At 35.0% G+C, this 16,715-nt stretch overlaps 1 protein-coding gene across 1 annotated transcript in view; it reads right to left on the bottom strand.

Moving 5' to 3' along the window:
• Positions 1–8,266: 8,266 nt before the first annotated feature.
• LOC128856977 (thyroid receptor-interacting protein 11-like) overlaps positions 8,267–16,715 on the bottom strand; it is a 59,376-nt gene continuing 50,927 nt past the window's right edge. Inside the window, exons 3-6 of the mRNA XM_054092457.1 lie at positions 16,107–16,270; positions 14,714–14,917; positions 8,789–9,055; positions 8,267–8,713 (exon numbers count right to left, since the gene is read on the bottom strand). Of these exons, the coding sequence (XP_053948432.1) occupies positions 8,415–8,713; positions 8,789–9,055; positions 14,714–14,917; positions 16,107–16,270 (934 nt within the window). The 3' untranslated portion in view covers positions 8,267–8,414. The remainder of the gene's footprint in view (positions 8,714–8,788; positions 9,056–14,713; positions 14,918–16,106; positions 16,271–16,715) is intronic.

The following is a 16,715-nucleotide window of genomic DNA, read 5'->3' as shown; positions in this document are numbered from 1 at the left end:
TTTTTTTTTGTAGAATTTTTTTTGTTAATTTTTGTTTTCTTTTTTGTTTTTTTTTTTTAGCTTATTGTAAATTTTGTTCGTTTTAATTTTTCTTTATTAATTATTATTTTTTATATTTCTTTATAAGTGTTATTCCTTATTTTTGGTAAAGGAAGATTTTTTAAGAGCTATAGGAAAGGTTTTCAAAAAACCACACGTAAAATTCAGAAAAACGCATGAAATTTTTATTTAAATCGATAGTACAGTCCATATAATTTAATGTTTGAAGATTATTTCATGCAAATGTTGAATGCGACTGCGCTTAGTCCAATTTCGGCATACTCTTTCCAATGTTTCGGCCGGTATCTCACATATAAATGCTTTAATGTTGTCTTCCAATGCGTTAATTGAAGCAGGTTTGTCTGAATAGACATGAGCTTTAACGTAGCCCCACAAAAAATAATCTAAAGGCGTTATATCGCACGATCTGGGTGGCCAATTGACAGGTCCCGAACGTGAAATAGAATGTTCACCGAACTCGCCTCTCAACAAGTCCATTGTTACGCGTGCTGTGTGGCATGTGGCACCGTCTTGCTGAAACCACATGTTAGGCAAGTCAAGCCCTTGCATTTTGCATTCAAAACAAAGTTGGCTATCATTTCACGGTAGTGCTCACCATTCACAGTTACGTTACGATTCGCAGCCTCTTTGAAGAAGTACGGTCAAATGATACCTCCAGCCCATAAACCGCACCAAACTGTGACCTTTTCTACTTTTCTGGATACATTGGTAGCTCTTGCAATTCTTCTGGCTGATCTTCACTCCAAAATCGACAATTCTGCTTATTGACGTACCCATTGATCCAAAAATGAGCTTCGTCGCTGAACACAATTTTTCGATAAAAAAGTGGATCTGCGGCCAACTTTCAAGAGCCCATTCACCAAAAATTCTGCGTTGCGGGAGGTCGTTCGGCTTCAATTCCTGCACCAGCTGTATTTTGAAAGGCTTCACACCTAAATCCTTTCGCAAAATTTCCCAATTGCTGCGAACGGCGACGAATCGAAAATTGATGGTCATCATTAACACTGGCCGATACAGCTGCGATATTTTGTTCCGTTCGCACTCTACGTAAGCATGTTGGTGGTTTGATGTCCAATAATGTAAATTTGGTTCTAAATTCAGTGGGTCGATTAGACTGACCATAAAATGGAAGAAGCGCGCGATAAACTTTCGTAACAGAAGACGCATTTTTATAATAAAATTCAATGATTTGCAAGCGTTGTTGTGAAACAAAACACGAAAAGTGCGTCAGCTGTTTAAACCAACTGTTTAAAAAGATAATAGCTAAAAAATCACCCGTTATTTTCTTTCGTTTAATGTTAATTTTCGTTTTGTCTTGTTTTAGTTTTTGGTTTTTGTTATTTTTTGTCTTTTGTAGTTTTGGTTTTTTTTTTTTTATTGTAGTTTTTTTTTTTTTTTTTATTTTTTGCCTTTTTTGTTTATGTTTTTTTTTATTTTTGAAACCTTTTTGTTATTTTTTTTTTGTTCTTTTTTTTTTGTTAATTTTCGGTTTTCTTTTTATATTTTGTGAATCTCTGTTGTTTTGTTAATTTCTGTTGTTTTTTTGTGTTAATTTTTTTTTTCCTTAATTAATATAATTTTTTTTTTTGTTAATTTTGGCTTTTTTTTAATTGTTTTGTTTTTTTTTTGTTAATAATGGTTGATTTCGTTGTAATTTTTTTTTTTCAATTTCGCATTTTCGAATCTTTTCTTAATTATTAATTGTTTTTTTGTTCGTCGTTAATTTTGGTTGTTTTGTAATTTAGTTTAAAAAATTTTTTTTTTAATTTTTTTCTAGTTTTTTTTTTTAATTTTGTTTTTAATTTTTTTTAGTTTTTTTCTTTGTTATTTTTTTCGTTTATTTTTATTTTTTTAATTTTTTTTATTTCTTTTAATTTTGTTTTGTTTTTTTTTTGTTAATGATGGTTACTTTCGTTGTATTTTTTTCAATTTTGCACTTTTCCATATTTTCTAATATCGCCATATTAAAACTAAAAGTTCAAGTCCTACACAGTAGCTTTCCAAAGAACTGTCACAGAAGAAGTTAAATCCATAAACCAAAACAATATTTAGAAAAGTCATAGCGAACGCATCTCTTAAAGTATATTTAATATGAATACAAATGTAAAAGTACCCGACAACTCTTCCAACAAAGCACCCACTAGCCAATCTGAACCACAAACTGGGACGAAAGAAAAATATGCTTTCATAAAAACTTATTTTTTACTAAAAAGCCAAAAAGAGTTTTTTATATTTGTACGAGCAGCGAAGAAATTATTTTTGTACATCTCTCACTATAATTTAAGTTCTATAAATTTTACAAAACAAATAATATTTAGCACAAAAATGCGTTAGTGCAAGTGTCTAGTATTTCACAATGATATTTCAGTAAAAAAAAAATATTCAAATATTTATACACACAATTAGAATAAACTTAGCAATTCCTTTTAGCTAAACTTAATGTATATTTTTATAATTAAAAACAAAAATTAAAAAAACGAAAACTTGTCGCAGATGAAGGAAAGAAACGAACTTGCCAAAACAAGGCAAATGTAAGCAGAAAAAGAAATGTTTTTTTGGTATAATTTTATTTTTTTTTTTTCAAAGTTTGTAAAATTTTCCTATGCCTATACAACAGAAAGCACATCAATGGAATACCTGCAGATGACATCTATTTTAACTAGATTTTATCGACAGATTCTAAAAGTTAACTATTTCTTAGCGCAAATGAAATGGAAAATGATCATTATTTATGTATGTATTAACCATAGCTGAATATATGTATAGCTGATGTTAGTTTCTTGTATATATGTACACACATAAATATATATTATATTTGCTAAACATAAGAAATACAGATCTATATAAATATATATGAAAATGTTGAACGCTGAATAAGAGATTTATGTGAAGAATGTTGAAATTGACGAAGAGTTTGAAACTATTTTAGATGTTACTCCCCATCCACCTACAAATTGTTTATTAATTAAACTATAAAATGATATCATTAAACGCAAGCCATTGATATTTGTATGATATTTTGTTAACCCTTACGAGGTGGGTCTAATATGAAACTTGATATTTGTTAGTTTTATCGCCTATGCAGGAAACCAAATGGTTACACCCTGCATGTGTTTGGCCGAAACTATCTATGTTTTTGTATCTAAGCACATGACTCTTGTAAATTATTTCTTATTTCTACTATAGTACATAGAAACTCACATACTAAATAGTACAGAGTCCTTCTCTTGTCATACTTCGATGCCTTTGCGATTGCCCAGACTCTTTTCAATATTTAACATTTAATTAACTTAGCTTCTAATATCGTAGGAAAAATTTGTACATACTTACATTTATATATACGAATTAAGTTGATCCTAGTTGCTGAATTATTTTTGCCAAATCATTTGGTTTATTTCAAGTACCTCCTATTTATGTATTTACACATTTTTAAGCAAAACTGTTAGCGAAGAAAGAAACTAATTTGACGAAATTGATAAAAGATACACGAAGCATAAAAAAAGAAATACATAAAATAACTGAAATATTGTGTCTAAATGTCAAGCAATGGAGTTTTCTTTTAACTAAAAATCAAAACCAAGTTGGTTAATCATTGAAAAAGGTAAGTAAAAGATGGGCTTTAGGACAGCAAAAGTAGTTGAAAGCAAATCTGCCATAGGATGTACATATGTTTGTGTATGAGAGTGACACTGCAACGCCTAGGTTTAGGCAACTCTCATAGTGTCTCCATAAATTTCCTTTTGCTCTTGGGGCTTCTGCTGTATCTCCTCTAAACACAAGGCCTTCCAGCAGCAAACCAGGATGCAACTGCAACATTTTCGGATGGTACTGCGCTATTTGCAGCGCGCGATAGCATTAAAGGTGCTGCTACTAAGAGTCAAAATGCTGGCAAACACTTTGCAAAAAAGTGGAGGATTAGCAAAAGAAAAGCAAATCAGCCTCTGACATGACTTTTTTCTCTGAAAAAATACAGAATACAAACCAATCTTTAGGGATGAATCGACAATCCCATACTTCAATGAATACTTAGGTATTACACTCGATGCGAGACTGCACTGCGCGTAAGAAACAAAAACATATCGAACTCGATTTCAAACTCAAAAAACTTTCAACTAATTACTTATTTACAAACAAATTTCTAAGCCTGTCTGGACCTATAGCATCCAATTCTGGGAATGTGCGAGCAAAAAGTATATAACTTCAACGCCTGCAGAACAAATTTCTTTAGTAAAAGCACCACACTACATACGAAACAGTGATCTTGGCATGTTAAGAGGTTAGGGGTAGTCAGAATTCTCAAAAAATTTGATCTTTTTTTTTTGTATTTTTTGTATTGTCTTATCTTAAAAATATTGTGTGAAAATTTGAATTGAATCCGGCAAATACTTTACGAGTTATTCAACAATTAACAAAGGGCGCTCGTCATCAGTATAGGGAGCTCTCATCTGAGGCTTTTTTAATCTCTTCATTGGGGAGAATTTTTAAGTGGCAGGTTCTACACCCAGCTCACAACCAGCTATCCTGGAATGCTTCGCCTTCTCACGTTAGCTCACTCCCGAACGGGTGTGAATACTTGGGCTAATCCCGGAAGTTGTGAGCTGCTTGAACCATATGCAGAAGATTAGTCCCGGCCACTTCCAAGTGAATGTTGTTCCGATTGGAATTTAAGTGTGCTCTGCCTAATCCATAAGAAGGGTGATCCTGCAATCTGTGCCAATTACCGCAGGATTAGTCTTCTAAATATCGCCTATAAGGTTTTAACGAGCGTATTGTGTGAAAGGCTGAAGCCCACCGTCAACCAACTGATTGGACCTTATCAGTGTGGCTTTAGACCTGGAAATCATATCATCGACCAAATATTCACAATACGCCAAATCTTGGAAAAGACCCATGAAAAGAGAATCAACAGACACCATCTTTTCTTCGATTTCAAAGCTGCATTCGACAGTAAAAAAAGGAGCTATTTGTATGCCGCGACATCTGCTGAATACCAGCAGCGCCGTTAGAATTGGGGAGAATCTCTCCGAGCCGTTTGGTACCAAACGAGGTTTCAGACAGGCTGACTCGGTGTCGGGTGACTTCTTTAACCTGATGTTGGAGAGGATCGTACGAGCAGCAGAACTTAATCGCTAAACTAAGCTAAAACTAACACTCTATAAGGCTCTCATCATGCCCGTCCTAACGTAAGGCGCAGAAGCGTGGACGATGAGAACATCCGATAAAGCGACGCTTGGAGTGTTTGAGAGAAAGATTCTGTGTAAGATTTTTGGACCTTTGCACGTTGGCAGCGGTGAATATCGCAGGTGATGGGACGATGCTGTATGAGCTTTATGACGACATAGACATAGCGCAGCGAATAAAGATCAAGCGGCTACGCTGGCTGGGTCATGTCGTCCGAATGGATACAAACACTCCGGCTCTGAACGTATTCGATGCGGTACCAGCTGGTGGCAGCAGAGGAAGAGGAAATGCTCCTCTGCGTTGGAAAGATCAGGTGGAAAAGGACTTGGCTTCACTTGGTGTGTCCAACTGGCACCGGTTAGCACGAGAAACGACTGGCGCGCTTTGTTAAACTCGGCCAAAACGCATAAGCGGTTATCGCGCCAATTAAGAGAACAAAGAGCACTCGGGCGCTCCGGAGCGTTCGAGATGTAGCTACTTCTTCTTCCTACTTCCAGCAGCTGCAAGCAACCACATATGAGAGTGGCAGACAAGCGCGCTAACGATAACTCTCGAAAAGGTAGAATGCTACGTAGGCAACAGCAAATCGATATTTTGGGAGCTGCTTTCAGGGCTGAAGAACTATGATATGGCCCAAGAATAAATGGCACAGTGTAAGTAACTAATATAATTCGTATAACTCTAAATAAATTAAAAGCAAAGGTTTAAATGCGTTTTTCTCAAAACTATGTTTTTTGAACTGGTGATCACTGTAACTTAAAACCCGCTTGGTAGATTTTCCTCTTTTTCATTAAAAACTCGTGCCTGATTGAAGGATTTTTTTAATTTAAATTTTTTGTAAACAACTAACTGTCGGTTTTTTTTTCGAAAATCTGAAAAATATTTCTTGAGGCTGCCAAATTGTTGATTTTGAAAAAAAAGCTTCGATATGACCACCTTTTGCCTTGACTATGGCTTTGAGACGGTACAGAAATGAATCACAAGCTGCCCGAATGTGAGTTCCCTATATTTGGGCCCACTCGCGGACAATCCCTTCTTTCAGCGCCTCGAGACTGGTGAATCTTTTAATTCGGACTTTGCTCTCCAAAATGGCCCAAAGAGAATAATCCATCTGATTCGCGTCTGCTGAATTTGACGTCTGGTATGAACGTTATGAAGTTCGGAATGTTGCTTCTAGCCATTTTTGGTTCACTCGAACTTTGTGAGACGGTGCTGAGTCCTGTTGAAACGTCCATGGTTTGCCACCAAAATGTTTGTCTGCCCACGGCTTCAAAGCAACCTCCAGAATACTTTCCCGATAGTATTTTGCATTTACTTTGACGCCAGGCTCGATGAAAACGATTAGAGAACGCCCATCCGCGGTTGCAGCTGCCCAAACCATTACCTGTGGCGGGTGCTAGCTCCTGGTGGCCAATGGATGACTCAAATTCTCGTATGAACGGTCGGTCAAATAAACCCAATCGTTTTGGGAGTTAACGAATTGCTCAATTTGAAAAACTTTCTCGTCAGAAAACACAATGCTTGGAAAGTGACCACTTTCGGTCAAGTGAAGCAACTCCTTCGCTCTCTCAATTCTGACTTGTTGCTGCTTTGGTGTGATATCATGCGCCTTTAGGATCTTCTAAGACTTGACTTTGAGATCATTTTTCAGTATGCGGTGGATGTTACGGTCAGATATTTTCAGTTATTTTGCCATTTGATTGGCACTTCGCAGGAGATCTCGCTCAAGTCGCTTCTTCACTTTTTCAACCATTTCACGTGACGTTGCAGTCTTTGGATGGCCACCCCCATGACGTTTCGCGATGCTACCAGTATCGATAAACAAAGACTTTATTTACTTTAAGGTGCTCGAGCTCACGAAGAATCGCTGGTTGTGATTTCCCAGCCTAATATAATGCAATCACTCCATTACGTTTGAAATCCTTTACTGATTTCCTTTTTTCGCGTTTACTCTCGGCAAATTGCTTCCGTGTGCTTGTAAACAATACTATGGACTGCCAACTAACAGACATCTGATGCCCGTGCATCAGCTGCGCGAGCGGTCTGAAGTTGGTTACACTTCGAGTATCGGACCCTGTAGTAAAATGTTGCTGCTGAGAGGTTCTAATACAATTTCACTAGAAATGGTGAGATTAGACTCGGTGGACAGTCCAGTGACGAATTGATGCTATTGCACGAAATTAGGGTTTTAGTGGCAAAGTACACCTTGACAATCACCTGACAATCAATCGTAATGTGAACAAAATTGTTAAACCTTAATGCACTTGGTCTCATAAATAATATATAATATAGCAATAGCAATAATCCGCTTAGAAAATCACCAAATACCATCAGGAGAATGGTACTGGACTGCAACTTGAAAGAGAGCAAAGGCTCCGGTCGCCCAGATGTTGCGCGAGCTAGCAGATGCCGGCATCACATGGCAAGGTGACGCCATCACAGTCCGTCATTGCAGTCCAGAACCCTGTACGTTGGAATAGCCTTGTCAAGGTCCTATGCTCCCGAGCGAAGTGGAAAAGGATATACAAAAAAAAATTATGCCGGAAATGCTAAGAAAAGTAACGCCTCGAAAGAAGCACTTCGCGCATTAAATGAGCTTTCGAACATGCATTAAAACCATAACTGTGCTAATTTTTTGTATTTTAAAATATCATTTGATTTATTTACTTTAAAGGGTGCTTAAATATATGGTTTATATTATTCGTGTACTATTTTCAAATACGCTTTGATACAATACAATATTTTTTACACTCTATTGAATTGCAGTTTTTTGCATTAGACTTTTTTTTAGCCGACATAAAAAGACGCCTTCCAATCACAATGCAGAGCACAAATAGTGCTTTAGGACACATGGAAAAATGCACGTATTTTGTGTAGATATATTTACATTTAAAACAAAATATTTTAATCAAATAGAAAAACTCGACAAAAAACGAAATAAATTAAAACCAGACCAGGACCTGACGTACAAGTCGCTCGTTGACGGAGACAGTAAACATTTTAATGCAACAAAATACCATAGATGTACAGATGTACAGACGTATATAAACTTATTATTTATAAAAACAAAAATATCATCCGCGTGCAAGCGTAATATGCACATAAAATATTGTATAAGTAGAGTAGAATAAAGGTAACTACAGCGTGGAATACAAAAAGCGAATTTACAATAATCAAGAATCGCTTAGAATATCCTTCAGTATTGAGCTGGAATTGCGCGTCGGTGCAAACTCATTCAACATCATTGGCTGAATGGGTATGGGCGCTGAGGCATTAGCAGCCGTCGCCGTTGAGCTGCTATTGCTGGACGTGGATATGCGACGCGCTGGCTGGTTGGGTGTGCCCGTAGGCGGAATATTCTGTTGTGTGATATTTAGCAAGTTGGGCATACTGCTGGCATCCGAATTAGGCTGTGATTCCTGTTCGAGAAATTGCACGAAAGCCTGCACTAAATTGTCTTTAGAGTGCACACCTGAGATGGAAAGAAAACCAAGAACTTAATTAATGTAGAAAAGGTTAAATTCGCTGCACGTCTATTGATTACTACCTTGCGCAGCCGGACTGCCACCCAATATGGCGCCAAGCCAACTTGATTGTTGCTTGTTGAGGCCAACCTTGTCCGACTCGCTTTGTGTGAAATCCAACACGGAAGAAATCATGCGCAGCACCTGGCTCTTATCATTCGGATTGCTGCTCACCACATAGCCGATCAACAGACTCTTGATGAGGCTCTTCTCAATTTTGTCCGACTGACTAGATTCGCTGGCATTCAGTTTGGCGGAGAGTAGCGCATTTTGCTGCTTCAACGATTCGACTAAAGGAGAAATGCATGAGACGTAAGTGGTATTAGTGGACGTGTTGGAAAATGGTTAAAAGTTTGAAATAGAAAAGCAGTCAGTAGAGTAGTTTATAACACTAAAAATGTATGATAAATATTTATAACCATTCATTAAATTGAAATTACAAATTATGCATTTAGTGAGTTAATTTTTCAAACACTTTGCTTTGCAGGCATTAAACACTTGTTAAGTTTTCTGTTTTTTTTTTTTCTTTCTTTTTTGCTTTTGCTTTTTAATATTTCCCCCCCAACGTTGTTATTGTGCATGCAGATTTGGGCGTGGCGTCCGGGACAGTATGACATAAGTACTGGTAGAATGAGAAGCACTTGCACACCAGTACCTGATGTAATACTCAACCAGACGCACGCAGTTATAGCCGGTTTAAGGAGCCAGGGCACGAGCATTCGATGCGAGTGGAGCGAGCATTTTAATGGTTTGGGAAATAATGACTTTATTCAATTGACTTATACTTAGTAGCTTAATGGAGTAGTGTTTTTTAGCGCAGGCAGCAGGCTTTGAATTTAGGTAACTAACATAATTTACAAGTTTACACTTTATTTTGTACATATTTTTCTAGTAGTGTTTGAATTAGCTGGTAGAGCAAAAAGAATGCATGGCAACGCCGCCAATTTTTATGCAAATACATTTTTCTTACAAGATTAGAGCAAATTAAATAAAATCAACTAAAATCAATTCAAATTATATTTAAATTAATCAGTATAGCAATAACAACAAAAACAACAAGTATAACAAAAACAAGAATGTAGAAACGGATACAACCTCGGGCAATCTCCAGATGCAACGTGAGTTCAGCATATCGATATCGCTCACAGTTACAAATTGAGATTAACCAATTTTGCATCGGACACGTGGGACGCAAGAAAAAAAGTAAATAATAATAACAATCTAAATTCGAAGAAAAATATAAATAAATAAGAATAAAATTCTAAATTCGAAAAAAATATAAATAAATAAGAATAAAATTCTAAATTCGAAAAAAATATATAAATAAACGAAAATAACAATAAAAATTCGAAGAAAAATAAGAAGCTAAATTCGAAAAAAAATACATAAGAATAAAAGTCTAAATACGAAAAAAATAACAATAACAATAAAAATTCGGAAAAAAAGCGAATTATACTTATTAAGCTATGCTAAACTGCAAAAAAAAAATAAAAAAAAGCCAGCGGTGGGCTAAATAATTAAAACAATAATCAACAAATTAACAAAGAAAATTTTAGGTATGAAGAATTTAGAAATATGAGTACCAATGTGATGTACTTAAAATAAAGAGTACTAAAAATAATGAGTTCTAAAAATAATGAGTACTAAAAACAGTGCGTGCTAAAAATTATGAATAATTTATATAAATCTTATGAAGAATTAAGAGTACCAATATGATGTACTAAAAATATTGAGTACTGAAAATTTTAAATAGTTTATAAAAAACTCATTAAGAAATAAGAGTACCAATATGATGTACTAAAAATAATGAGTACTGAAAATTATAAATAATTTATAAAAATCTTATTAAGAAACAAGAGTACCAATGTGATGTACTAAAAATTATGAGTACTAAAAATAGAGTGGATAAAGACTGAAAGTCACAATAAGCAATTTTTATTATACACCAGTCATTTTGACTGGTTTTGGTAGAAATATTTATATTTAAATAGCTGGTAAATCTAGTGTTAATTAAAATATTTAAAACAAAGAAATTTATATTTTCAACAACAGTTTGTAAGTTATGGCTTGAAGTGTTACAGAAATATTTAGAGAATGTGCGATTTTGTAACCATAATTGAGTGCAAAATTTTGTATGTTATTTTCTCAACACTGTGCCAAATGTCTTGGCGATTATTTCTTTGAAAACCTGGGAAATTTTCAAAATATCTTATTAGAGGGACCTTCTTAAAAAGATCTAAGTGGTTTAAGCGATTTACTTAAGGAATATAAATCAAATGCAGGTATCGCAAAAGACATTAGAGCCACGAATGTCTTGTCTTAGACAAGCAATCTGACTAACCTAACCTAACCTAAAATACTGCAACTAAATATTTGTTTTATTTTTTTTAATTTAATTTTATTTTATTTTATTCGAGCTTAATCCATCTCGGCTATTGCCGGAGATTACACATCCCGGATAAAATTTTCAAGGGATTGTGCTCTGGTGGAGCGTAGTCCAAGTTCTACGCCCATGCGATTACTATTGCTTAATTAATTAAAAAATCTACGAACTATTGCACATGTGTCCAGTATGGTCGACTTCTGCATGTCTTCTAAGAGGTGTTGGCAGTCATACTTATTTTATTTTATTTTATTTTATTTTATTTTATTTTATTTTACTTTATTTTATTTTATTTTATTTTATTTTATTTTATTTTATTTTATTTTATTTTATTTTATTTTATTTTATTTTATTTTATTTTATTTTATTTTATTTTGTTTTATTTTATTTTATTTTACTTTATTTTATTTTATTTTATTTTATTTTAAAAAGCTTACATAATAATAAATTATTAGGTAAACTGAAGCAAACGCAGCGCTAGCAGTGCAACTAAATAATAAATTAACATCAGACTCTAAAATAGTCGAAAAATCTGTTTGGGTTACATTGCTGATTTTGGCTATTTCAAATCTAAATACTTAACACTACAATTAATTGCCAAATTTAAAATCTCAGTTGAACACTCAGTGAGATAGAAAATCTAAAAGCAAGCGCTACAGCAGCTTTGCATAGCCCGGAGCCTTTCTCTTCATATACGAAAGGCAACAGAAACTGAGTAGTCGCTATGCATTTTTAATTCACGAAAATCACTATTTTACTATGTAGATACTGGTGTCAATTACGCATATAAAATGTCTGCAAAATCAAAAGTTAGCCAAAAATGATTTATATGTACATACATACGTTTGCTACTATCACTAAATTGCCTAAAAGCACTTGAGTATGAAAAACTAAGAACATTCGATATTAACATAGCAGACGAATGTTAATGCTACTTAACAGTCTACGGTAACCTATGTGAGTAAGGTATGTATGCAAATAAGAGAGAGAAAAGTAACAGAGTATGTTGGCAAAGCTTGTATAGATTTTATGTTAAGAAATAGAATATATCTATTACGTATGCTAGTGCTGCGTTAGTTTGTAAGTTTATAAAATAATTCTATTGTTAAATATATAAACTTGTATAAAATAAAATAAAAATGAATAATTAGTAAATATATTTCCTTAAAGCACTTGGCAATGGAAAACTGCAAACATTCGAAGTTAACATAACAGACGAATGTTAATGCTAGTGAGCAGTGTACGATAACCTTGCTAACATGTTTATAAGAAGAGAAAGCTAGCAGAATATGCCGGCAGAGATTGTATGGAGTTTATGTTAGTTAAGAAATACATAGATTATAGTTTTTTCATAATTTCGAAAAACTTTAGAGGCGGATTGATAACAAAGTTATAGAAAATGTCATGGAGGAAAAATTTTATAGAAATCGACATCTTGTGCGCATTACTTTTTAAGCTGCAAACGGGATTGTACGTCGAAATTACAAAATTACAATTTACATACTTATACCTTTTAAGTCTTTAATAAATTTAAGTGCTATCTGCTTGGTTGTGCTTTTTTTTATTTATTTTTAAGTTTTTTTTTTTTTGTTTTTTTTTTTTGTTAGCGGCACACGCATACAAGATGGGAATTGCAAACAATGGCAGCTGCAGATTTTACAATGAACTAGAAGAGAGGGAAACTCTTGCAACTCTATGTTCTTGCCCTGCATTAGCTAGAACCCGAATGAAATGTTTAGGAACTCTACAATATGAGAGGTTAGAATGTCGCTCCGGGTTAGAGCTGCAGAGCTTACTTAGATTCGCAAAAGCCGCAGGTCCATTACAAGAAGCCTACTACAAAGAAACGTAAGGGTCAAGCTCCTTCTGGTACCACTATGTGATGGCTTTCAGCCAGCCAGGTCAACCTAACCTAACCTAAGTTTGACATTTTTAGCTGTAATCGAATCAAACAAAAAATATTATTTGGCTGTTGAGCCAATAAGGTTCATACTCTGATACTGCGGTGGTATTTTAGTATGTCGCTACTACTAAAAATCACTCTAAATACTGGCGATAAAAGTGCAAGATTGCCTTTTAATCTGATCGATCGATGGGGTTTTTTATATTAACAAAAGATGACTCAAAAGCCATATTACTGTAATTTGTATATAACAATAATATAAATTATAAAATTATAAAAAATATAATAAATGAATTTGAAATTGCATTAATTTCTCACTTATGAGATAAATTCACAGACAATATTTAGATCAAGTAAATTTTTTTGTAAGTGCACATCTTTCTTTGAAATATTTTATGCTCACAAAAGTACTCTTATTTATGTCTTTTTGGTAGATGAATAAAGAGATTTTATGTTACTTATGCATAATAGAATTTTGACAGCCATGAAAAATAAAATACAAATAAAATTAATGCTAAAAAAGATTTTTTTTTGTATTTATGTGGCGATTATGTTTTAAAATTAAATCTACACTTTGTAAATTGGTTATAAAAATATTAGTATGTATAGTATGTATATGTATGTATAATAAAGTGTGTGTTAGGAGAGAAAAAACAACAATATTTATGCATACGAAAAGCTATCTAATTCAATCATTTAGCTGTTTGCAATCCATCAACCGAATATTCTGCTTTAATTTAAATTCACCATACATTCGGAGGCGCTAAGCGCGGATATGCGCGTTTAGTTATTCTTTGATGAGGTGGAGAGCGCGTGGAAGCAGCCGCTAGTCATATTATTATGAGAGATTATGGAATTATTGACGATCGTGGCAATGTGGCTGTGAATAATGATTGTGTCTTTGCTGTTTATAAAGGTTAACGATTTAGTTTGTGATTTTTTTTTTTTTTTTTTTTTTTTTTTTTTTTTTTTTTGTTAATGTGGTGGTGTTGGTGCAGATAGATGATGCGCATGATAATTACATATACAATATTTATCATTTATTAATTCGTTTTTTTTTTTAGTTTTCTTGCTTTGCGGTGTCTACATAGAATTCGTAAAAGTGTATACCAACTGAAATTCCGAGTGTTTGAAAATTGGAAAAATCCCAGAATTACCAGCTGATATTTACCTTTAAGAATCAATCAGCGTGGCTTAAGGGAAACATTGCAACAAAATATTAATTTAACATTTTTTTTTAATTTCTTCTTTTTTAATTTCTCTTTTTTTAATTTCTTCTTTCTTTAATTTCTTCTTTTCGTTAATTTCTCTTTTTTTATCTCTTTTGACTCATCAATGCAGTTATTATTAACAAATTGGTTACTCGGGTCATTAATGCCAAATGCCTGTTTGCGTGCTGTTATTGAAGATTTCCCTTATGGCTGACGTGGTTCATTGAGATGGGGTAGTGGTGGGTTAGTAACAACAATTTGCGGCCATATATTGCAATTAATAAATATTTTCTTTTTAAATATAGCTGGCGCTATTATGCTTTATGTAAATTATTATTATTTTTTAGCCAGGTGTTAGTAAACAATATTTCGCCCCTTTTCATTTTATTCGTTTGCCAGTTTATTTAATTTATTACAAAAAACGTAAACGTAAACGTAAGCGCATATTCACCTTCTTCACGCAACATGGCTGTCGTACGTTGGCACGCCTCCAACTGATCGGAGAGCCGTGCTGCCGCACACAAACCCTGCTTGGCCTCAGCCAGCTGCTGCTGCAATGCGCCAATCTCCGCTTGCAACTGCGTTTGCTTTGCCTGTTCCTGTTGCAGCTCCTTGCGTATGCTATGCGTGGCGGCTTTGATGTCGTTTTGTTTGTCTGTAGGAATATATATATATATATATAATTTTCAAAAGCTTTTACAAAATTTTTGTTTATAAAGGATGATCAGATTGAAGGTACTTTTTCCCACTACGGGTTTTGGCTACTGTCAAACTAAATACATAATTTTTTTTTCAGTATTCATTGAGAATATTTTTACATTATTGGATGACACTCGATCGATTAGACCACGTACAGCCCGAAGTGAAGAGAGTGTTGCGGCTGTATATGAGAGTTTTGCCGAAGACACGGAAGAATCGATTCGGTGCCGATCTCAACAACTTGGTTTATCTTATGGCAGAACTTGGGCGATTTTACGCAAAGCTCTTGGTTTGGTAGCATATAAAATACAGCTAGTCCAGGTCTGAAGCCGGCGATGTTCCAGAGCGTCAAAATTTCAGTCGTTAAGCCCGTAAAAACTCGCCGAAGATCCGCATTTTGGAAGCCGAATTTTGTTCAGCGATGAGATCCATTTTTGACTTATTCACGTAGCCGAATAAGCAAAATTGCCATATTTGGGCTGAAGAGCAACACGAAACCATTCAAGAACAGCCATTACATCCATTGAAAACAATCGATTGGTGCGGCCTATGAGCTGGATGAATTAGCGGTTCATATTTCTGCAAAGTCGAGGCTGGCGCCAATGTAACATTGAGTGGCGGATGCTATCGCGCCAAAATAAACGACTTTTTGATGCCGGAAAGTGAAGCCCATGAGTTTCACAGTATTTGGTTCCAACAAGATGGCGCTACTTGCCATCTGCCCGTGAAGCAATGGATTTACTGCGTTGTCGTTTCGGTAAGCAAATTTATCTTTCGTCTCAGACCAGTGGATTGGCCACCAAAATCGTGTGATATTACACCAATGGACTTTTATTTGTGGGGTATGTAAAATCCAAATGCTTTGTGGAGAAACCAGCTTCGATTGAGGCATTGGATGACAACATTACGAGTTATTCATGAGATATGGACCGAAATACTCCAGCGAGTCATTCAAAATTGGTGTTTACGGATGGCCGAATTACGGCCTAGTTGCAGAATTATCTTTAATAAATAAATGTCATGAATGATTTTACACAAAAATTATCCGATACCTCTAAATTGATCACCCTTTATTTTAACTAAATATTTATATTCCATTTATTCTCCATACTTGCATTGCCCATTCGGACGACTTGCCAACTCACCATTTTGGAACTGCTCGAGCGCACACTGTAAATTACACAACGCCGCCTGATTCTTCGATTCTCGATCCTCGGCCAAGCTCAGCTTGTTAACTAACTCGTCGCGTTGCTGCAGCACGAGCGCATACTGAGCCTGCAACGTCTCGGCATGTTGATTGGCGCGTATACTGTGAAAAATCGAAAAAATTCGCATTTATTAAAATTGATTTTCCCAGAAATTGCAATAGCCATGGGTACATATACAATATAAAAATTTTGTTTTATAACCAACACGAAACTAATGCATTGCATTTGGAGCGTAGCAGCGTTAGCCTAGCCACCAGCTAGCTACATACACGCGCCCGCCTTATTACGCCTGCACTACGCGAATGTTCTAATTTTGTTGTAGCGTTGCAAATGCGCATTGGCTGCATTGGCAGAAACAGGAGCACCAATAGCGCAACAGCAGCAGCGATAGCACCCGCCGATCGCACTAAAATACCGCACTCACACACCTGCCCTCTTGCTATCTCCGACGCCATCGCAATATCGAATTCAACTAATTTCCAACGCTATGTGACACGTTATCGCTTTGCACACCAATTGCCGTGAGTCGTGACGAAGCTTAACGAA

The sequence above is a fragment of the Anastrepha ludens genome, chromosome 3 (assembly GCF_028408465.1).
Source record: "Anastrepha ludens isolate Willacy chromosome 3, idAnaLude1.1, whole genome shotgun sequence".
Taxonomy (NCBI): Eukaryota; Metazoa; Arthropoda; class Insecta; order Diptera; family Tephritidae; genus Anastrepha; species Anastrepha ludens.
Note: the sequence above shows the minus strand (reverse complement) of the source record. Positions and strands in the feature narration are given on the sequence as shown.